The 23,136-nt window shown below is 47.6% G+C and overlaps 1 protein-coding gene across 3 annotated transcripts; it reads right to left on the bottom strand.

Annotated features, from left to right (window-relative positions):
- Window positions 1-433: 433 nt before the first annotated feature.
- Window positions 434-22,703, bottom strand: LOC138813964 (PCI domain-containing protein 2). 3 transcript variants are annotated; one of them, XM_070002601.1, is made up of 14 exons: window positions 22,594-22,703; window positions 19,477-19,566; window positions 17,432-17,505; window positions 16,103-16,168; window positions 14,257-14,298; window positions 13,308-13,362; window positions 9,740-9,843; window positions 6,695-6,770; window positions 5,601-5,742; window positions 2,870-2,970; window positions 2,183-2,256; window positions 1,953-2,078; window positions 1,263-1,390; window positions 434-905 (listed from the first exon to the last, which is right to left on the bottom strand). In XM_070002601.1, exons 1-14 carry the CDS (start codon window positions 22,627-22,629, stop codon window positions 742-744), a joined length of 1,278 nt encoding a protein of 425 aa, XP_069858702.1. In that variant the 5' UTR covers window positions 22,630-22,703; the 3' UTR covers window positions 434-741. The 3 variants fall into 3 exon arrangements, with proteins under 3 accessions (XP_069858702.1, XP_069858700.1, XP_069858699.1); XM_070002599.1 differs by having other exon boundaries at window positions 1,300-1,390; window positions 22,594-22,701; XM_070002598.1 differs by having other exon boundaries at window positions 1,267-1,390; window positions 22,594-22,698.
- Window positions 22,704-23,136: the final 433 nt, after the last annotated feature.

Raw genomic sequence — 23,136 nt, 5'->3', positions numbered from 1 at the left:
ATTTCAGCCTATGATAGTCTGTTACAAAGCCTGAGCAGACTAATACAGGCCAACTAAGATTTGGAACGTCCACATGAACAAAGTTCTTTTTTTAAAAATATACTGAGTCAGGCTCCTGTCTGTAATCTCAATTGCCTAGGAAGTGAGACAGGAGAATCAAGGTTCATGGGTAGTCCAGGCCAAAATCTGAGGAGACCCCTATGTCTCAGACCTATCTCAATGTTGTGCCTGTGATTCCAGTTACATTGGGAGACAGAGGTCTGAAGATCATGGTTTGCTCAGGCAAACATGAGACCCTTATCTGATTAAACAGCTCAAGTAAATGGGCGAGGGCACTGTTGATGTGGCAGACCCTCTGCCCCATAAACACAAGGTCAAGTTCAAATCCCAGTGGCATGAAAGAAAAAAGTCTTAAGTTAACAAAGCATTTTAGTCACATGAAACATTCAAATTTAATGTATGAAAATAAACGTATCCTGGAAGATATAATAAATGTCATTATTATAAATTCAGAATACTTCTTTTAAGAAGGAAAAACTACAAACAGTTACAAAAGCCCGTCCATCAAGAGCACACGAAGGTGCAACTCCATCCCAGGAGCCCACTAGCACTGCAGGTGGCAGCAGCGGAGCTCGGAGGTCTCTGCATGCTGCCAGGCCCACGCTGGTCACAGATGGCTGGTCAAGATGAGGGTGCAGACTTCAAGGAATTGGCATGCTGGTGACCTCAGCTCCGGTGGCCTCAGGAAAGCCCTCCAGATCCAGGCTGCAGAAAGGCTCTCCAGTGGCCTCCAGTAGAGGAATGCCCCGGTGGGCTCAGCACACAGTGGACAGAGGAGGGAATGGGTTCTGCTTGCTGACAACCAGCTTCTGATGCTGATGCGATATGTAGCCTTTGATGTGACCCTGGACAGAAAGAGAAGGTGGCCTATTGACAAGTCCATGTCTGACCTGCGTCGGAAGCTGGTGATTCAGTTATTTATCCCTGGGCATACAACATTCCTCCTCTACGTACGTGTTGGGGGACAATGAAGAAACATGTAGTGAACAAGGAAATGCGTATTCCGCATATGATCTCCTCCCCACCTTTCCCAGACATGTCTCTGCATGGTATTTTCTGGGACAGAATTGGTTCTGTCAGAAATACCTCCACAAAGCTGAGTTTAAGGCCAGCCTGGACTACACAGTGACCTCTGTATAGGACCTTCCCCCAGGCCAAGCCCTGGTCCTGTCAGCCACGGCCTGGGCGGCTGAGGAGAGGACGCACCATGTAGATCAGGTTGGCCAGGATGCACTGCACCTCATCAATGTCCACGTCCTCCACGCGCATGAACTTCAGGGCCACCAGAAAGGCGTCCAGAGACAGCTGGTGCGTTCTGAGCAGCAGATACCTGGAGGGAGGTGGAGGCCCAGCTGACAGGGTGCACTGCTCAAGGGCCAAGGGGCCGTGCTTGGTGGGAAATGAGCGCTTCTGACGAACCTGTGCCACCAGAGGCAGAAGCTTTCACTACATACACCAAAGATAGACTCCTAAAATGAGAGCTATGAAAATGCATCTTACCTCTTTATTTTAAAAGGCCATTATACTATAGTACAAATAGAGCTTCCTAAACATGTACTGGATAGTTCATTCATCCTTAGGGGCCTCTCTTTCATGTTAAGAGCTGTGAAATCAGGATATATAGATTCAATTGGTCCTTAATATTGACGACAGACTACTTATGTCTGTAAACAGGCCTGTCTTATTCAGGGTCGAAGGTTGTATAAGAACAGGAGCTTGCACAGCTTAAATTCTTGACACTCAGGGTCAGGGGGAGCCCTAGCTTGAGCGGATGCCAGGCGTCCAGCACCCTGGCTCATCGACCAGTGTCGGCAGCTTACATGACCCAAACCGGTGGCCATGGGCAAAGAACACCGTGCCCGTAGCCAGATGGAACGGCGGCCCGTACTCACACTTTCTTGAAGAGGCTCCTATAAGTGATGATCTTGAGCTTCTCCAGGATGAGAAAGATGCCGCAGCGAATGAAGAAGGTCTCATGCTTTGCTAGGGCCTCATGGAGCAGCAGCAGGTTGCCCTCGCTGGGCCAGCAGGGAGACACAGGGAGGAGAGCACATTAACGTGGCTCGCACACCACACGTGTGCAACACACCGGCACACACCAAGCGTGAAGGAGGAAACCCACCTCACAGCCTTGGTCACCTCGGCGAACTGCATGAGGTGGTACTTTCTCAAGAGCTCAATTGTTGGCATGTGGCCCTGGGACAGAACAAAATGCTTTCATTTCAACACAACTGTCTCCAATAAAATCCTTATCAATGAATTATGTTAAAAAAAAAAAAAAAAAGGGCAAGCCAAATTTTTAATCAGTGGCTGAAAGAAACTGAACACTTCCTAGTGCACCAGAAGTAACTTGGGTGCCCGGGTGCCACACAACTCATTCAGCGGCTGCGACCTTGGTCACACCCTGGTGTCCCTCATCAGCACACAGGCAGGGTGGCCAGAGGGAGTGAGAAATCCTCCAGAGAACCTGACCCAGGCATAAGGGCTCATGCAGAGGAGGGGATGGAGGCATGGCACCGCTGCTCTCCATCATCGGCTAGGCTAGGCTGCCCTGTGAGGAATTCAACCCCGTGTGGAGACCAGTTTCGCTCACTCACTAGGTATTTAGGGAAAGCAAGGATTCAGGTTTACTTTCAAATTAAGGTGAGCACAGCTCCTGTGGAAAGGTCTGGAAGGCGGGCCATGCAGCAGTGCTGCCCGGGAACTGGCACAGTGCACCCCTCTTAGGCACTGCTCACATGCAGCTCACACGTACCACCTCCTCCCTCTGAGTCCTCAGAGCTCCGGAAATGACAGACACACCACTCACCAGAAGCATCTTCACAGGGAGCAGGTATATCAGAATCATTCTCTTGTTCTTCTGACTGGAGCGGTGGCAGTGCTCGAAGGCAAAGGACAGGTACTCCTCAGCTGCAGGACAGACCACACATCAGGCGGGCCCACCTGACGCCCTGAGCTCCCACAAAAGGCCAAAACTAGCCAGGTGCCAGTGGCTCAAGCCAACACTCCTAACTCCTCAGCAGGCTGAGAACTGTTAAAGCCAGTCCAGACAGGACAGTCTGTGGGACTGTTTCCAACTAAACAGCAAAATGCCAGACTGGAGGTATAGCTCAAGTGGTTCAACACCAGCCACGAGCAAGCATGTTGTGGTGGACTGTAAAAACAGTAAGGTACATGCTGCTTCCTTTTATGGCCCCCAAACAGGCAGCCCAATTTTGCTTCTGTCAGTAGTGATGCTTCTGAAGTAAAATCCACAGCCACCTGAAGAGGTCCACAGAGCAAAAGCGGCAGAAACTAACTTCTGTTGGGATTCCGATTTGCCAAAGTTCATCTGCCAAGCCATTATGGCTAGCATATCAACTTGGAAAACAAAACATATTACAGATGAAACTCCAGACCCATCTGAACCCCACATAAGCATAGTAAAGAGAGCCCCCACCCCCCAGTTCAACATGCAATCCAATCACCACATACATGCTCATTACAATGACAATGAACTCTCCTGTTTTGTTTTGTACCCGTACTGAACTCAAAGCTGTTCAATCTCACTTGGCTTTTCTGCTCAAAGATGGTACTCTACAACTTGAGCCACACCTCTACTTGTGACTTTTTGGTAGTTAATTGGAGATGAATCTCATGGAATTTTCTTGCTAGGGCTGGGTGTGAATCTCAATCCTCAACCTCCTAAATAGCTAGAATTACAGGTGTGAGCCACCAGTCCAGTGACAGTGCGCTTATTTATGTGTAACACATTAGTTCCAATCTGGCAGCAGCTTTCAAAGGCGCCCCATTTCACACAGAACAGCTCAGGTTCAAAACACTAGAAATGTATGTGGTGCCGAGCATAATCTCGTCAGCTGCACAGCACAGGAGTTTAATGCATGCTCCTAGGACCTGTCAGGATGGGGCATGAAGGTGAAGAGCAGACTGGTGCTGGACAGAGAGCCCAGTGCCCCGGACGGGGAGCCCCACTGACCCAAGCCTGGATCAAGAGCTTGGAGGGAAACAGGAGGTTTCTGTCCCCTGGGGCAGAAGCCACAGCAGCACTGTCCGTAGTGAACAGTACATTTGGACCTAATTGCAAAGGAAAGGATGCTCCCACTCAGCAGCACGTTGTCTGCAGACCCTGCGGCCAGAGCAGCAGACCCTGGGTCAGGGCCAGAGTCCGACGCCAAGGAAATCTTCCCTGGGAACTGCTACCCTGTTCCTGAACTGGTTAGCAGGACGTCATGTTTCTTTTACAGTAAAGTGAAAGATTGAATGAGATGGTCCTGAAGGAACTCTTCAGCCCTGAAAGTTTCAGAAACCATGGCTCTCCAGCTACCATGTTAATCAATCATCTGGTGGTGTTCAAAACTTCCACTCAATAAGCCCACAGTATACATTCTATCAATACCTAAGAGACCCAAAGATCATTTAAAAGCTCCTACTCCTAGGTTTTTTGTTTTAGAGAAAGAAAGGAAAAAAGAAAAAGAAATAAGGGAACAACCAAGGAAAGTTTTTCTTTAAAAACCTGCCATTTATTAGAACATTTTATGGGTGAGTCTGAGAAGCTCTGAAGCAGCAAGTGGAGCTTGGCAACAACAAGGCTTTCTGCCAAGAGAGGCCCTGGCCGACTGCAGGCAAGGGAAGCCATGGTTTGCCGCACAGCCCCACGTCATGCCGCCATGCATGCTTCAGACCAAATGAAGGAGCATGTTCCAAAGTCTGCTTTGAGTGTGTCAGAAGAACAACTTCATACCCGTGAGTTAGCACAGGAAGCTACTACTGTGGGCACTGGTTTGCCGTCAGGGAACCCTCCACCGGTGTGGACCAAAGACATCCCATGTGGCTATTTTAAAAGCACAAACCATCTAGGGGTCAGTGCCTCATGCCTCTCAACTACTCAGGAGGCTGAGATTTAGAGAATCACTGTTTGAAACCAGTCCAGGTAGCAAAGTCTGCAAGAATTCATCTCCAATTAACCAGAGAAAAGCAAGGCTAGAGGCATGGCTCAAGTGGTAGAGCAGTAGTCATAAGCAAGCAATCTGAATAAGAGATTGAAAATTTGAGTTCAAGTTATCAAAGTAATGAAGGAAAAAAAAGCACAAACAGGAACCATGGCCCGAGGCCTCAGGACCCCCCCCCCCCCGCCCTTCTCCCCTACTACTTTCAGGGCTGTCCTGGTAGGGCTGAGGTAGTGCAGCAACAGAGCCAAGCGCTGTCCTTTGCTCCATCTCTTGGGTCTGCACACCAGCACACTGGTTGTGCTATAGGTAAGAGGCCAAGAGAGAAACAGCCTTTTCTCTACTCCCAGGTGGCTTTGCCACCTCAGAAGTAACATTCTGATCTGCACTGCAGGGCCCCAGCATTCATTCAAGGCCCCAAGCACAAGCTTCCTTTATTTAACAAGCTTTAGTGTGGAAATGACACATAACCTAGACTGTCGACCTGCACAGTCCACCTGTCAGAACTGCAGTTCTGCAGTTCAGAGACTATCTGCACCACTCGAACCACTCAGAACACATGGCTGGTTCTCATGTTTTAGACGAACAACATACCTTGCTTGAAGTCACTATCAAACATGGCTTTGCGACCCACATAGTATTTGTACGTGACTCTCTGGGCAGTGCTATAGTCTTCTTTCAAGTTGGAGCTGTCAATGGCTCTGATTAGGGGTTTACACAAATGGAGTTTGTTGATCTGTAATAACAGTCCATTAAAGTATTTAAAAATAAAAACAGGGAGGCAAAAGGACATGAACTTATGCTTTTAAGTATGTGTCTTTAAAATGGGAATAACAAAACCTTCTATGTCATTGAGGTTATTTAATAATAATAATTGCTGACAGTGGCTTGTACCTATAATTCTAGCTACTCAAGAGGCTGAGATTTGAGGACTGTGGTTCAAAGCCAGCCCAAACAGAAAATTCTGTGACTCTTATCCCCAATTACCCACCAAAATACCACAAGTGAATGTGTGGCTCAGATTTAATAGAGTGCCAGCTTGGAGTGAAAAAGCTAAGCAAGATAGAATAGCTGAGTTCAAGCCCCAGTACCGGCACGGTGCATATGTGAACACACACACACACACACACACACAGGAGTAATAATAATTTTAGTGGCAAAAACCACACACTCAGGAAATCCCAAGCTTTCCAAGCAGTGCTGCCCGCTCTTCAGGGAGCTGGAGACTAATGAGGAGGAAGGGGCACCTCAGCCTGGTGGGGACAGGACAAATGTCCCACTGAACAGGAGGCAGGCATTAGCCACTGACAGCTACTAGGCTGCCCTTTGGGGAGGGCAAAAATAATGATCTATCCATCTACAAGCCCCACGACTCTCATCCCTTTGTCAGTCTACATGCCCCCTGATTTTCAGAGCCAATACTGCACAGAGACAGTTCTTCAACAGGGCTGGCCACCCAGCATACAGGGCCTTGCTCGTGGCCTGCAAACCACTTCAAGCTTTCATATATCCATGCACCATGCAGAACAGAGCCTTGAATTTGGGAGGTGCTCGGTTCATTTCAGCTATCAGGATTATGAATGGGGTCAGTATCATTTCCGGGGGCACGCCAGGGCAGTCCGGTAACCATCAACAGTGACGGTTTATCTGGGAAGACAGAGATCATTCGGACTCACACAAAAGCGTACCTTAAAGTAGATTTTAAACAACTGATTCACCAGAAACAGCATCCCCCACTTCTTGGAGTCCTCTATGCCAGCACGACTATGGGGAAATAATGTTTTAAGTTACAAAGGAAATAAACATTTCATAAATCTCAAAATAAACTACCTCAAAAATTGTATCTTGAGATAAAGTCCCACAAATCAGTGAAAGAGATGTCCTGCCTCACAGAAGACATTTAAAAAAACAAAGAGTTAAGCCAGGAAATCTAACACTTGAACATCTGGTTACTCTCTCTGGCACAGCACATGACAGCTGCCTGGTTTCTCCAGTGCTAGGTAAAAGCTGACTACTTCTAGACATGCTGCAGGCCTCTTCATGCACAAGGTCACCAAGGCAGAGCCCACTCTTCAGGGAGACACCAGAGTGGTGGCAGACCCTGCTTCAAAGGCCACAGTGGGGGCAGAGTAAAACAGGCTGGGGTTTGGATATGCATTTCTCCTCAAGACAAAGGAGAAGCAACCATGTGGAGAAGGAAGGCATTTCAATATTTGTACCTGATTCTGAATTTATTTTTAAATAGGTAAATTGAGGGCCGGAGGCATACCTCAAATGGTACAGTACCTGTCTAAACAAGTGCAAGGCCCTGAGATCAAACTCCAGTACCACCCTACCACCCTCAAAAAGAAAAAAGGAATAAAAGGACAAAATAGGCAAGTACAAAAATGTTACACTCTGCCAGGCACCAGTGGCTCACACTTGTAATCCTAGATACTCAGGAAGTTGAGATCCAGAAGACTATGCAGGAAGGAAAGTCCTTGAGACTCCATCTCTAAAATAACCTTCCCAAAGCTGGGCTGGATGCATCACTCAAGTGGTAGAGGGCCAAGCAAGCAAACAAGCAAGCAAGCAAGCAAGAGGCTTTGAGTTCAAACCCTGGTACTGACAAAAAAGAAAAATTAAACACCCAAAAAAAACTACATTCCTGTACTATCCTGCTAATGATAAACCAGGATACATGAGACAAAGGCAGTGTCCACCGGGGAGTACAACTGCTGGACTATGTGGAACCAAGACCTAACGAGATGAGGAATGGGCAGAGGGCTCTGGGAACAGCTACAGGACCTCAGGGTCCACAAGCAGACCTGCATGGCGGCCACTGGACCATCCTCCTAGCCGTCCTTGGTGACCTCATGTATGGCGGCCTACTAGGGTCCCCACTGATGTCCTTGGTGACCTCATGCAGGGCTCCATTGGGAAACGTTTCAAATCTCTGACCAGCTCTATCACTGCTTTACACAGTCCTCTATCACTGCTTTACACAGTCCAGGTACTATACCCGTATCAGACAGGCTCTGCTTAACAATCTTCCCATTGCGGTAAGTTTTGGGTCCTGAGGAAGTATACAGCTCACCCACTGTGCTTCATAGTGTTGCTTTGGCATGGGTCCTGAGAATACACTGCCTGATCAAAGGTGAGGTAACTCACTGCTGTACACAAAGAGGCTCATACCCAACTCCAAGCCTGTGGTAACATTCACTGAGTGCTACCATGCCAGTGACATGGCGTGAGACCAAGACCTCAGCACACTGCCGTCTGTACACTTCGCACCATCTTCTGAAACACTGAGGGTCACAGGTGATGCTGTGGAGAGCCTGGGATCCCAAGGGGACCCTGGACCACACGGGACAGCCAGGACGGCCTAGCAGGACCCCAATTCAAAACAATAAGAACCCTACAGAAAAAAAAAATCACACACACAATGGCTTCAAATGTGATATAAGTAATAAGGAGATGGAGCGAGATAGAAATTCTGAAATAGAGTCAGATGGAAGGTCTGGAATTAAAAAATATAGAAAGACAACCAAAACCAGCAACCTTGCAAGCAGGTCAGTACAATTATCTGAGATGGAGAGGAGAAAGACTGACAACTAAATCACAAAAACCTAACAGAAGCTAACTTCAAACCTAAGCAGCTCTGTGCACTGGTCAGGTGCGAGTTACTGAATGATGGCAGGGGAAGAGCCTAGTGAGACCAGGGCGAGCAGAGTGCGGTGACAGGTGGGAAATCCAGGAACTACACCGGCACCACGAAGTGGTGATGGGAAAACGTGGTCCATCTACACAGAGTTGTCAAAATGAAGACAGGAGCTGGAGGTGTGGCTCAGGAGCTGGAATGCCAGCTGTGAGTGAAAAAGCCAAGTGAGAGTGCAAGGCCGTGAGTTCAAACCCCAGTGCTGACACACACACAAAGACAAATCAAAGTGGTTCCAGAAAAACCAGTCAGCGGGAAGAGCCCACAGTACCAAGGGAACCAGAGGAGCAGCAGGCCAGGGTGGGGACAAGATAACCGCCAGCTACTTTACAGGCTCTGAACTGCTTTCTGTAGGCAACAGCAACACCTACTGTAGGGTTACAGTTCATGTCCACAGTAAGCTAAGAGTGGGAGGGGCCGTCCTGCCACAGTGCTAGGCACAGTGCACCGCTATACACAGTCCATTCTCACTCACTCAGGTGCACCGTTACACACAGTCCATTCTCACTCACTCAGGCGCACCACTACACACAGTACAATTCTCACTCAGGTGTACCGCTACACACAGTCCATTCTCACTCACTCATGTGCACCTCTACGCACAGTACAATTCTCACTCAGGTGCACCACTATTTACAGTACAATTCTCACTCACGTGTACTGCTACACACAGTATAATTCTCAACTCACATGCACTGCTATGCACAGTCTCACTCATCACGTGCACTGCTACCCACAGTACATTCTCACTCACGTGTACCACTACGCACAGTACAATTCTCAACTCACATGCACTGCTACCCACAGTACATTCTCACTCACTCACATGCACTGCTACCCACAGTACATTTTCACTCACTCACGTGCACTTCTATGCACAGTACAATTCTCAAGTGCACCACTATGCACAGTACAATTCTCTCTCATGTGTACCACTATGCACAGGACAATTCTCACTCATGTATATCGCTACGCACAGTACATTCTCACTCATGTACACCGCTACGCACAGTACAATTCTCAGAGCCTCACTCACGTGTCACTGGCACAGACGCGGAAGCAGCTCATCAACAACTCGGCAGCTTTTTCCAGCATGTCCCCAACTTTGCTCTTCCCCTTCTTTACCAACTGCTGATCGGCCTAATAGAACAAAAACACGTCTATTTTTAAAGCAAAAATGGGAATTAAGAGTCCAAATCCTGAAAGGTTTTAAGTGCATAACATACTTTTAAATTTTTTTTTCTTTTTCTGGCAGTACTGGGTTTGAACGGAGAGCCTCCACTTGCTAGGCAAGTGCTCTACTGGTGGGTCATGCTCTAGTCCTGGTTTGCACTGATTTTTTACCCAAGCCAAAACCTAGACCACAATCCTATTTAACACTTCCCAGTGTAGCAGATGTAACAGGTGCACACTCACACCAGTGTTAACCCGCCTGTCACACAGCACTGTCTGAGGCTCACTCCCTGAGCACCTTCCCTTGCAGGCTGAACAGGCACGTCCAATATGTCAGCTGGGAGCACATGTGCAATTCCCTCATCTTTAGGATGTTAAAAGCACAAGCTCCTCTCACTTCCCAGCATGCTGAAGGCTTTTCCATGAAGTTTTTAGTGTCCTGATTCTCACTGGAGGAATGAGTCAGGGCAAGAGAGATCAGGAAGCTCTTCTGCAGCACCAGACAGCAGCACTGCATGCCCGGCACTGAGGACCTGGCCCCAGACTGAGGACCTGGCCCCAGACTGCCTGCCCAACTGGCCTAGCACCAATATCCCTGATGATGCAGCAAACAATGTTCACATGATAGCCTGATGGCACTGGCACTAGGGAAGGCACCAGGCAAGGCTGGCACTGCAAACTGGACTTGCTGCTTTGCTTGTAACGACTCACAAACAGCCAAACAAGCTGGAGTATCTCACACCATTCCCTCAAAGGCAAATGAAACAAGTCTGTCACTTTCAGGCAAACAAATGACTGGGTTAGCTATCAACAACATCTATGCTTCTAATAAACAAAACAAAGCAAAGAATCTGGGCCTGCAACTGGAGTTATATAGTCCAACGCTGGCTCAGGCAAAGGTGTTAAGACCCTATCTGAAACGCAAATTAAAAGTATGGGGTATGTCTCAAGTAGAATTGTGCTAGCTTAGCACAAGGCCCTGAATTTAATACCCAATACCAAAACAAAACAAAAACCCCACACCTAAATTCTGGGGGTGAATTATGATCAAAGCACATTATATGCATGTATGAAAACATCATGATGAAACCAATTGAAGATGTGATTAAAAAAAAAAAAACCTTACAATTTTGGAAAACTAGTAGTGACCACTGTGGAATCAGCTATTCCCATTACTTGGAGCCTTTTCTGATGAGGATGCTGGAGGTACTAACAAACACAGGGGTCTGGGGCTTGTGACCTTTTTATTTCCTCACTGACAGTTCAGCACTTGGAACTGCTGTATAACCCAGCAAGTCACACTTTCCAAATAACTAATGAGGGTCTGGATTTTGTACCCCAAGGTGACATCATCGACATCATCGGGTGGGGCCCGTGTGCTTATGAGACCATGACCCGTCCACATAGGGCACAGAGGGCACATCTATGAACCAGACGTGGATCCTCACTAAACATACACTGCTGACATCTCGCACGCTTGACGTCCTGGTCTCCAGAACTCCAGGAATTACTGTCTGCCTTCTACAGCCCTCCTAACCCAGGGTATGCTGGTGGAATAGCCTGAAGAGGCCCAGAGAGAGTAGCAATGATACCATAATTACACATGAGTGCAAGACCCACTCTAAGGCAGGGCAGACCAGTGGAATTTTATGTGATGGTAGAACAAATTCATAGAGAAGCTTCTTGTAACAAACTTCAAAAAACTCCCCAAGGCTGGCATGGGTGGCTCACACCTATAATCCAAGCTACTGAGGAGGCTGATATCTGAGTATCACAGTTCAAAGCCAACCTGGGCAGAAATGTCTGTGAGCCTTGTATCTCCAATTAACCATCAAAAAGCCCAATGTGGAGCTCTGGCTCAAGAGTAGAGTGCCAGCCTTGAGCACAAAGGCTAAGAGTGAGAACTCAGACTCAGAATTCAAGCTGTAGGACCAGCAAACAACAAAAACCACAATCAACCCTCCAAATCTGTAACTCCAGCACTCAGGAAGCTGAGGACTGCAAAAATGTGAGGTCAGCTGGGGCTACAAAGACAGGCCTTGGGCCAAAAAGCCAAAAAAACAAACAGAAACCCAAAACCATAGAAAACACGCTTCTCGGAGGTTTGGTAGTGTCACAAAAATTATCGCAACAGTTTGAAAGGCTACTAGAACATGACTCCTTTCCACCAGCGTCCGCCTTCAAAGGGCCTCACCAGAACCAACATCTTCAAGGGAGTACAGAAGCAGCAACACTTCTGAGAAGCAGAAGGAGCAAGCTTCTATTCGAGTTTCAGGGTCTACCAAAAGTGTGAGATGTGAAAGAAATGCCCCTCCTAGGGGATTCTGTCTTGCATATAGTGACGTTTCATTTAGAAGGCTAGTTGTATTAGTAGGTGAAGGATTTACTACTGCTCTTTGTCACTGAGTAGGGGAGGGGTGGGGCTCAGGCCCCCTCAGGTGGAGGGACCTTCGGACTGGCCTATGGAGCTCCACACTGCAGAGCAGACACCAGGATGTAAACTGTCCTTGGCTGCCCACCCATCTTAGCCTCCATGTGTGCTTTCATCTCTGCCTATGGCATGTCCACATTTCTGGAGGCAAACAGGAACCACTGCACCTGACACTGCTCATCTCGCCTTCCCTCTCCACCTGCCCCCATCTCGGAGCTGCCTAGGCCCAGGCTGATCATCCCAAGGTTGGAACAATCTTTGTAGGACGAATTAGGAGAGGCTGTCTTTGTCTGGTCTAGGTCTGGATACTAGCCACAATTGTTAAAGCCATAAAGAAAAGAGGGCAACTGTGACCCACTAGCCCACTGATATTGATCCCCAGGGATCAGTTCCACAAACCAAGGGCCTTCGCCTGACACCATCAAAGCCCTTGGCCAATGCCTAGGTGCACATTAAACTAGAGCTCATTAGGGCAGGGTACAAGTCCCATCAGGGTTAAACGACAGTGCAGAATGTCCTATTTTTATCGTTCTACTCCTTAAGTGGCTAGCGAGGTGCAGAACACCTTGCTCTGCACAGCAGGGCAGAAGTCCACCTGCAGCCACCAAGAAAAGACAAAACAGCCCAGTCATCCCAGACTTCGTTTCCTACATAAGACACAGCCCACCTCCTTCGCATTCCTCAAAGCTTTTGGAAAGACATGAAATTAAGCGTCAGATTTCAGCAAGCTTTACTTTAAAAACAACAGTGGTAGGGGCTGGGAAGGTGGCTCAGTGGAAGATTGCTTGCCTTGCATGCATGAGGCCCTGGGTTCAATTCCTCAGCACCACATAAGCAGAAAAAGCTGGAAATGGTGCTGTGGCTCAAGTGGTAGAGCACTGGCCTTGAGCTGAAGAGCTGAAGGACAGTGCCCAGGCCCAGAGTTCAAGCCCATGACCCACCAAAAAAAAAAAAAAAAAAGCTGATTTCAAAAACAACAATGGTAGGAAACTGCACTTACATTGTTGGCAAACACTCGAAGGTCAAGAGCCACCGCATACATGACAGGCAAGGCCCTGTGGGAATAAGCAAATGGGCCTGAAAACCACAGGTTTAAGATTTCATCCTGGAGGAGGGAAGGATACTGGTGTCCAGAGCCAGTATATAAGATGGGTCCCACCTCTCCCCATCCTGACGACTTCTATCTACTGCCTTCCCTTTCACATGTCCAGGCTTCCTGGACAAATGGGAGACCACATACCCGCTGCCTGCTCCTACCACTGTCCCCACCCAGTCACAGCCCGGTATACCTGGGGCTTCCCATCTCCCCACCACCAGCAAACACCTCCATTTCAAAACATGTGTCTTAGTAACATTTCCTGGCAGGAACTTGTGTACAAAAAATCATGCTGAAGAACAGCTTGTACAAGCCCAGCTGGCTGAATTAGGCTTCCTTTCTGGTACAAGCTAAGTCTATACTAAAAAAAGGAAAAGAGGTGAGATGTTGGTGTAAACAAAACTTAAGTACCCACGGTTTGCTAATGGATCATAAATCTTAAAAATACAACTAACTTCCCTAAACTCAACCCTACAATCCAATATCACTCGGGCATTTATCCAGAAGACTATAAATCAAGACACAATGAAGACCCTTGCAAAAATTACCAGGAAGCTGAAAAGTGTTTTTCAGAGGGAGAAAGATTAAGGAGGGAAGGGAGGACACAAATGGAAAGAGGAAGGGTGGCCAAATATAGTCTTAATATTCAATGTACAATGTGAAAATGGTAATTTGAGGGGGATGGGTAGGGTTGGAGGATGGGGAAGAATGATGGAAGAGGTGACACTGGTCAAGATGTACTGTATCCATGTTCTGTTAAACTGAAACTCCTTTGTAGAGCTACTTAAGTAAAAAAGTTAAATTAAAAATTGTCACATACTCATTTCTAGCTTTTTTTTTTGTTTATACGTACCAATTTTCTTCTTTATGAGCCTGAAATGCTCTCAGGAATGATGTACTACATTAAGGAAGGTAAACCACACAAAACTCAAACCAGCGACACATGATAAAATAAAGAACAAGACACCAATGCTCGTGCCCATAATTCCAGCTACTCAGGAGGTAGAGATCTGAAGATCACAGTTCAAAGCCAGTCTAAGCAGGAAAGTCTGTGAGTCTTATATCCAATTAACTAACAAAAAAGCAGAATGTGGAGCTATGGCTCAAGAGGTAGAGCACTTGCCTTGAGCACAAAAGCTCAGGGACAGTGCCCAGGCTCTGCGTTCAAGCCCCAGGACAAACACAATAATAAATAAATTAAAATAAATAAATAAATGGAAGATTCTAATTTCTTTTTTTTTTTAGGTCCAGTCGTGGGGCCTGAACTCTGGGCCTGGGCACTGTCCCTCAGCTCTTCAGCTCAAGGCTAGCATTTTACCATTTGAGCCACAGCGCCACTTCCGGCATTTTTTTTCCTTTTTGCTTATGTGGTGCTGAGAAATCAAACCCAGGCCCCAGGCATGCAAGGCAAGCGCTCTACCACTGAGCCACCTTCCCAGCCCCGAGATTCTAAATTTTAAGGAGTTCGGCACATCTTTTAAAAGATTGTGTGAGGGTGTGGCTCAGTGGTAAAGTGCTTGCTCTAGCATTGCAAAAAGAAAAAGTGCCACAATAGTTTGCTCTTAGGAGAAAAAGTTTGTGCTCATATTAATCTAAATATCTAAACATTAATTGAAATCTTATTACAGCAAAGTATTCTAAATATGTACCTTCCACCAAAGCAAAAAAAGAATTTTTATTACAATATTTTAAAATATTACAATATTTATGTCTTAACAAAAAATTGTGTCTGGTTCTGTGTGTGTGACAGTTACTGGGGTTTGAACTTCGGGCCTTGTACTATCACTGGCTTTGTTTGCTCAAGGCTAGTGCTCTACCACTTGAGCCACACTTCTACTTGAGGCTTTTTTTGCTGGTCTCATGGACTTTTTCTGCCCAGCTGGCTTTGAACAGCAACTCTCAGATTTCAACTTTACTGAGCAGTGAGGATTACAGTATGAATCAGCCGTGTACAGCTATGTTTGGTCTCTTTAACCACAGATGGTTGTGAGTACTTTTAATGCTTCAGAATCTGCAGTACAACGCTAGTTTTAACATCTCTGGAGTTCTTAAATTCTAAGGCGACTTGGCAGTAGTCCACTGTCTTCTGGGTATACTTAAATAAGGCAGTTCTGCTTTTTCTTTTTTAATCTAGAGATATACACAAATTATTGGCACGTTCATCAATAAGGACCTTAACCATTATCTACAAAGACTTATATAAGGTCTTTATGACCACATTCAATGATGATGTGTCTGAGTCCACTCTTATCCAGCTAGGCCTGAAGTTCAAACTTCTTAAAGTGCAACAAGTGACTTAGCAGTTCTTCTATACTCAATGTGTTAAAGTCAACAAAATACTACTTTTAACAGAATTAAATAAAATTCTTTCTCTCCCCGCCCCCACCCCAGTGCTAGGGGCCATATTTGACACCCAGTGGCATTTGCTAAGCAAGTGCTCTAACACTGAGCTAAACCCCCTCATCCCCGACCCCTCCTCTTGATTGGCACTCTCTCTGACTCTATGAGTAACTAGATAAGTCTTAAGATTCATACTAAACTTAGGTACCAAAATAAAATATCTAGAATGAATGCCACTTCCAAAATATTTTAGTTTCTTCCTAATTGCAAGTTTGAACAACTGGTTCAAGGTTTCAAGAACCCCAATAAACCACTGCACCCACCATATACCATGCAGCTACACGTGTGACAAAAGATATTGGACTATCACCGTCTGGCACTTGTAAGCCTCTATGAAGTCATGGTTCCCCACTGCATAGGTGCACCTGGAAGAGAGGCATTAGAGAGGGCATTTGTACAATGGAAACCCAGATGCCAGTCATGTGGGCCAGAGCTCAGCTCTGCCTCCCCCAACCCTGTTCTCTCCTAGCTCTAGAGGGAAAACTAGATCTCCTTCTTGGCAGCTGATGAAGGCTCAAAGGAGAAAACATCTACGATTACTTGAACTAGAGTGCGTTGCTCTAGAACTTGAATCAGGCCTCTGGCCCTTCTTTGCTCAGCTTATCTTTCAGGTGGTAGGGTCTTGCTCTTTGCCTCATTGCCAACCTTGGAACTCAGTCCTCTGAATCTCTGCTTCCCAAGCAGCTGGAATGACAGGTGTGAACCATCACACCCAGCTCTATGAAGTCTGAGCCCACTCTGTAAAGTCCCAGAGGGGGCAGTTCCAGCAGGTCTGGGTAGAAGGTAGAACACGATCCCACCCCTCTGCCAGTGGGCCGACCTGGATGCTCTAACTGAATCCTGCCGGGCTTCGTTTCATCATTAAATCTGAAGCCCTGCCACATGTTACAAAGACAGCCTCATGCCACAAGAGAGAGAAGCACTTCCACTTTTCCAAAGACAATGCTGAGTTTTAAGGGTTTCCTGCTCCAAGACCTTACATTCAGACTGCTCTGAAATGCAAGACAAGCAGGCGGAAGGCAATCCAGTCTGTATGGCTTCAAGACATAAAGTTCTGCCTAACCTGGGAGATGAGAGTAACAGACACAACATGAAAATAGGAAGTATTTTTGCTGGGCTCAGGTAGCTCACACTTATAATCCTACATTCTCAGGGGGCTGAGATCTGGAGAACTGTGGTTCAAAACCAGCCCAGGCAGAAAAGTCTATGACATTCCATCTTCAAAAATAACCAGAAAGATGTTGGGCTGGAGGCATGGTTCAAGTGGTAGAGCACCAGCTGAACAAGCCCTGAGTTCAAACCATAAGACTATCAAAAAAAAAAACTTTTTACTTCGTTTTGCTCAGCTCAGTTTCTTTTCCAGCAAGACAAAGAGGCTAAAAATGGGCACATTTCCTGCAAAAAGAAAGGCTGACCATTAACAAGTGACCCTTTACAGCAACACACACAGTCACATGCCCCTTCACAGGCTTTAACCGTGAGGTAAGAAATGCACTCTTCTGCCCTCCCAAGTCAGTTACTGCTTCAAGCAAAAGATGATGCAAGACCAGACCTCTGCTGAGCTCAGCACTTATAGACATCCTCCAGGGAACTCAGTACTTCGTCTTTTTTCCTTGCCAAAAGATTACCTTAAATGAGCTGCAAACATTTCATCATAAGGGGGCTCCAAAACTTGCTGACATTTCTCTTCTGGAGAGGCCATCTAATTTATAAGGAGAAAAATGGGGAAAAAATTACCAGCACAGAAAAACACTATATATAGAGACAGGGACAAACTCATTCAAAACTTCATAGCTGACAGTAATACTTTGTTATAGCACTTCTAAACAACACAATCATTACTCTACAGTACATGTCATATTTCAACAGAACAAGAAGTCTGTGAGTATAATTCACTTTTTTTTTTTTTTTTGTCAATCATGGGGCTTGAACTCTGGGCCTGAGTTCTGTCCCTCAGCTCTTCAGCTCAAAGTGAGCGCTCTACCACTTGAGCCACAGTGCCACTTCCGGATTTCTGGTGGTTTATTGGAGATAAGAGTTTCATGGCCTTTCCTGCTCAGGCTGACTTTGAACTGCCAGCCTCAGATCTCAGCCTCCTGAGTAGCTAGGATTACAGGCATGAGCCACCAGCACTCGGCTGAGTACAATTCACTTTTACCTGATACAGGCGGATAAATATCCTGGGCACTTTCACATGAACTTCAGTACTGAACATCCAGTTGGTCAAGAAAGCATTACAAGAAACAGTTATGGTTTATTGAGTAAGCATACATGGAAGGAGCACAAGTCCTGGGCTGATGGCTGACACGGATTTGTTAACTTTCCCTTCCTCACAATTCAAAATTGCTATTATTTGAGCACTGTGTGTACAAGGGCTTAACCCTAACTTCTGTGTCACCAAAGTGAAATGTCTTTGGCATGTGGTGGTCAGTGTGGCTGGAGGAGACTGGCACTGGAGAGGGGTTGCCCAGCCCAGCGGGGCTGTGAAGACAATAGAGGGGAGAGGGAGAGCTGACCCCTGGGCTCCTCACTGTTGCCCAAACTGGGACACCATTTCAACTTTCTGGCCCTTGGGATCTTGACCACATCCCTGGCTTTCTAGCCAGGATCACTAGTGTGGGTCTGTCTCTTTGAGTGCATTAAAAGCAAAAGGGAATCAATGAATACTTACTAATAAGGATACATGCACATTCACACATACAAACATGGGAAAATCACCATTTCAGTCCCTAGCGAAATGACTGATTCTGATGGTGGCCAACAATGTTGGAACTACACCAGAGGGTTGATGGATGCTTGACAGGCAGGCATGGGTCTCCCCACATGAACAACACAACAGGAGTTGCACAGCACGCATGGTGGGGTGCTCCGGTGGCCTGACCCATGTGAAATCTCTGGCTTCTACTCAGCAGCACACCACTTAGAACTATCTGCCCACCAGAAACCCCCAGGAGCTGACAAAAATGTCTGCTGCCACGAGACCTGGAAGGCTTGGTGTAAACTGCATTTATACATGGCTGGACCTGCAGCAAGCTCTGACCACCAGTAGACAATAGCCACCTCTAACAAAAGAAGACTCTACTTCCCCAGAAGCACATACTCCAACATTACCATGGGAATCCATGGAGAAATAAAAAGTACTACAAAGTAGAAGTACTGCTTTAAGTACCACTTAAAGGCCAAATCAAGGATGCGTCTACATCCAAGCAGGAGTTGACAGACAGACTCCAGGGTGCCCAGTCCTGGATCTCTGAAGACCACCTGCGTCACTGTGGCAGGAAGGTAGTGGGAACAGCACAAGAAGGAGAGAAGGGCAGGGCTGTTCACTAACACCCTGCAAGGCCTTGCTTTGCTGACCCACTGCTGAGGGGGAATTTGCATGTGTTTACCTGTGGTGAATGATGGCCATTGGGCTTTGGGGACAGAAAGTTGTGGACAGGGCCTACACTCAGCCTTCCCACTGGATAACCTTAATGTGATGCTCACTCCAATCCTCAGCTATGCAGGAATACAGAATACAAGGCTCAGTCAATGAAGCAATTACATAATCATAAGGGAACTTAAAGTTCTCACTAAAGTGGCAATACTGTTTTTCTATTCAAATACTAACTTCTCTGCAAAACTGGCTGCCTCCTAATTCTCCCTAGAGACCTTATACACAACTCTCATCTACCTGTAGCCGTGGGTTTGCAACATGAGGATGCTTGAAAGACACCAACTCTGCACAAGATGCTCCATCTCTGGTGTCAATTGCTTCATACACCTGAAATATGAAAAAAAAAAAAAAAAACCTAAGTAAATAGGTGAATGTCCCATACAGAGCCAACATATTATGTATCACTAACACCTATTTTCTCCTTTTCAGAAAGGAAAAATCAAAATCCAAAAAGTTAACATTCTTTGGTCAGTAAACAATCATTTCATGTGGAAATCAAGTAAAGCTAATGCTTCGTACTTGGTTATTAATGAAGGTTGGGTTACTGTAACTTGACTTGGTCACAGCAATATATTTAAGGGTTTCTTATATAGCTAAAAAAAATCAATTAAAATGTCTTCTACTCTAAATATAAAAGGGAATGGAATACCTGAGAAAATGATGTCACATTCTGATATTAAAACTTATTAGATGTTAAAACCAGTGAAACAGGTAATAATACCAGACAATTCCACAATACCACTTCCTGCTGAGTGGTAAAAAACTTATGGATAGCCAGGTACTGGTGGCTCATGCCTATACGCCTACTTACTCAGAAGGCTGAGATCTGAGGATCATGGTTCAAAGCCAGCCCAGGCAGGAAAGTCCGTGAGACTCTTATCTCCAATAAACCACCAGAAAACCAGAAGTGGTGCTGTGGCTCAAGCGGTAGAGCACTCGCTTTGAGCTGAAGAGCACAGGGACAGTGCCCAAGCCCACAGTTCAAGCCCAACAACCAATCAAAAAAAAAAAAAAAAAGCTTATGTGTGGGAAAACTGTGTAACTTGGTTTGGGAGAAAAAAGGACAAACTATACATAGCACGAAGGCATGCAAGCTGACTGCCTGGGGTAAGGGTAGGGCCAGCAGCTGGCGAGAGTAACTTTATATACCTCTGTTTGGCGTGAGAGGCCTGGGTTACTAAAAACATCTGTAATTAGAAAACCAAATACATTGTTTTGTGTATGTGCAAGGGATTGAACTCAGGGCCTGTCACTCAATCACCTGTCTTGCTTAGGAGTGGCTCTCTACCACTTAAGCCATGCCTCTAGTTCAACATTTTGCTGGTAATTTGGAGATGAAGTCTCTCAAACTTTTCTGCCTAGACTGGCTTCAAACTGTGATCCTTTGGTTTCAGTTTCCTGAGTAGCTAGGATTACAGGTGTCAGCTATCAGTGAAAAACAAATGTACTTAAATTAGATCTACAAAAAATTCTAATCAGACAAGTGAAAAGAAAAACAGCATAAAGCTGAATGTATAGTATGATTTTATGATAAAAGATACATAAAGTCATGCACACATCTCGTTCCTTCCCTCCCTTCCTTTCTCTTTGAAGACAGGGTGGATACAGCACTGAGTTGTTCAAGCAATCTCCCAACTAGCTAGGACTACAAGCACATCTCCCAGATAGCCCATGTGACTTGGTCCAGGGACATCATATAAGCAGGATATTCAAATGACCTGAAACACTTAGGTAAAGGTCCTCAGTACTGCATCTTGTCCATGAAAAGCAATCAGAACCCTGTACATTCCCACCAGAATACAGATGTTTCTTGACATTCAATAGGTCCAAGTCTTAATAAACCCAGTGTGTTGAACACAACAACCTATGGGATCCCACAGCCTGGCAGGAGTGCACACTGTAGTGCCTGTTGTTTCTGTCATAAGCCATGCCCTGCTGCTGCTGTACAACATGGCAATCATATATTGCTAGCCTGGGAAAGAATCTAAATTCAAAACCTGAATGTGCACCCCACCCCACCATAGTAAAGTTGAAAGTTCCTGAGAGACCATCTGTAGTTAGTTAAGAGGAGCGACATTACTAAATGCTAGAAGACTACATAAAGCATGTGCAATGCTTGCACTGGTGTTAGGGTTAAGTTGGAATAGCTTCTACAGAAAAGTGGCATTACTAAAGCAAGAAAACACCTTTTGTGGCTCTGTACTGGGGCCCAGGGTCTGCACATAGAAGAAGGGGAGACATGCCACCAGAGCACATACAGGAATCCAATATCCCTTCCTAGAAAACCAAGTCTGCAGCAAGTAATTCCTCATTTAATCAACAGAAGTTCATATGCTTCATCCTGACAAGGTTTGCTTCATGGCTAGAAACAAAGGTGCATTACATACAATCACAAAATACTGGGAATACCTGTCTATAGGACAGTGGCTGGAACACAGCAAAGCACCAGCTCAAAGGCATGTCCCTATACCCATCATTGTTTTTCTTTTTCAATGAGGGGGATCTCTATGATAGATCAGAAGGTAGCTCTAGAGAGTATTTGTATCCGTACCCATCTCAGGAAGACGACTGGGGCCCAAACAGAAAAAAAAAAAAGTTTCTGTGGTCTGACCAGGGATGGGGAACACCGAGAAGAAGGCTATGACAAGGTCTGAACTTAGCGAGGGTGGCCTCCTTCCTGGGCTGGGGCAAGCACAGGGGGCCCTTTTCTTCTCACATCCTCGAGATCTTTGTCTGCGGTCCCTGGGAAACGTAGCTTGAAGTCTGTTTAGCTCCACTGAGGTGTAGTCTTATGGAAATCACAGCCTCCTTGGGCCATCTGGGCACAAAGAACCAAGACCCCAGACAGACAGACCCCCCTCCCCCGCCCCCGCTCAGGTGAGGTGTGCCAGCCACAGGGCGTCGGGCGCGGCCTGCGGGGTGGGCTCGCTGGCGCTGTCTTGTTTTGGAAGTGAGGTCCTGTTTCTTTGTCAGATGTGGCCCTCCTAGCCGATGCTTCCAGTGGAGCGGGGATTACGGGTGGGTACTACCTCGCCCGGCCGCAAGCTGACTCGAAGGGAAGCCTCCGGATTCAATCCCCGATGTTTGTCTGTCCCGCGAGCGAGGCTCGCCCGAGACTCCGGCCGGCGGTGGCCCCGGCCAGACTGAAGTCAGGGCCCAGGACCGTCCCGCGCGCCCGCTCGGCCGGCCCGGACCTCGGCCGCACCAGCTGCCCTCTCCCTTGCGGCGCCCGCTTGGCACTCGGACCCCCGCCCGGCCTCGCCCCTTCGTTGCCCCGTTCCTCCCCCGAGGCCGCCGCCCCGGAGGCCGAGGCTCCCAGGCGCCGAGCGCGGGCCCGGCCAGCCGCGGACTCACCTGCTGTAGGTACTGGTTGATGGTGATGTGCGCCATGGCCGGCGAGCGCGTCACTTCCGGCGCGGGTCCGTCTCCGCCACGGGCCCCGGCGCCGGGGCCCCCGCGCGTTGGTTCCGGAGGGGGACGACGGGAGCGGAGTCGCGGAGGCGCGCGCTCGGGGACGCGCGGAGGCCACGGCCGACTTCCGGGCGCGAGCAGCCCGCGCCCCGCCCCCCCGCGCGCGTCTGGACCCCGCCCCTCGGAGCAGCTGCCGCGGCCGCCCCGTGAGGCGCCCCCGGGCGGCCGGGCGGCAGGGGAACAGACAAGACGCCCTGGTCCCTGGCTTCCCCGCGGGAGGGGGCCGCCGCGCGCCCGAGCGCCTCGGGCCTGGGGGCGGGGTCGCCGTGCGCGCTCCCGCGCGTGCGCCCCGGGGAGACCGGCGCGCACGCACGGGGGCGGCGCCGTGCGCGCGGCGGCCGTTGGGCGTCGGGCGCGCGGGGGGCGGCGCGCACGGACGGGGCGCCCGAGCGGAGGAGGAGCTTGGCGCGCACGGACGGGCGCCGG

The sequence above is a fragment of the Dipodomys merriami genome, unplaced genomic scaffold, assembly GCF_024711535.1.
Source record: "Dipodomys merriami isolate MVZ:Mamm:240054 unplaced genomic scaffold, mDipMer1.0.p SCAF_6, whole genome shotgun sequence".
In the NCBI taxonomy this organism is placed as follows: domain Eukaryota; kingdom Metazoa; phylum Chordata; class Mammalia; order Rodentia; family Heteromyidae; genus Dipodomys; species Dipodomys merriami.
Note: the sequence above shows the minus strand (reverse complement) of the source record. Positions and strands in the feature narration are given on the sequence as shown.

Excerpts from the sequence above, each read along its gene's own strand:
- LOC138813964 (XM_070002601.1), bottom strand. The coding sequence starts at position 22,629 with ATGGCGCACATCACCATCAACCAGTACCTACAGCAG. Across the intron at positions 16,169-17,431 it reads ATGTTTGCAGCTCATTTAAG|GTGCACCTATGCAGTGGGGA; the intron begins GTAATCTTTTGG and ends CCTCTCTTCCAG. Across the intron at positions 6,771-9,739 it reads CGCGTCTGTGCCAGTGACAC|TCGTGCTGGCATAGAGGACT; the intron begins GTGAGTGAGGCT and ends ATTTCCCCATAG.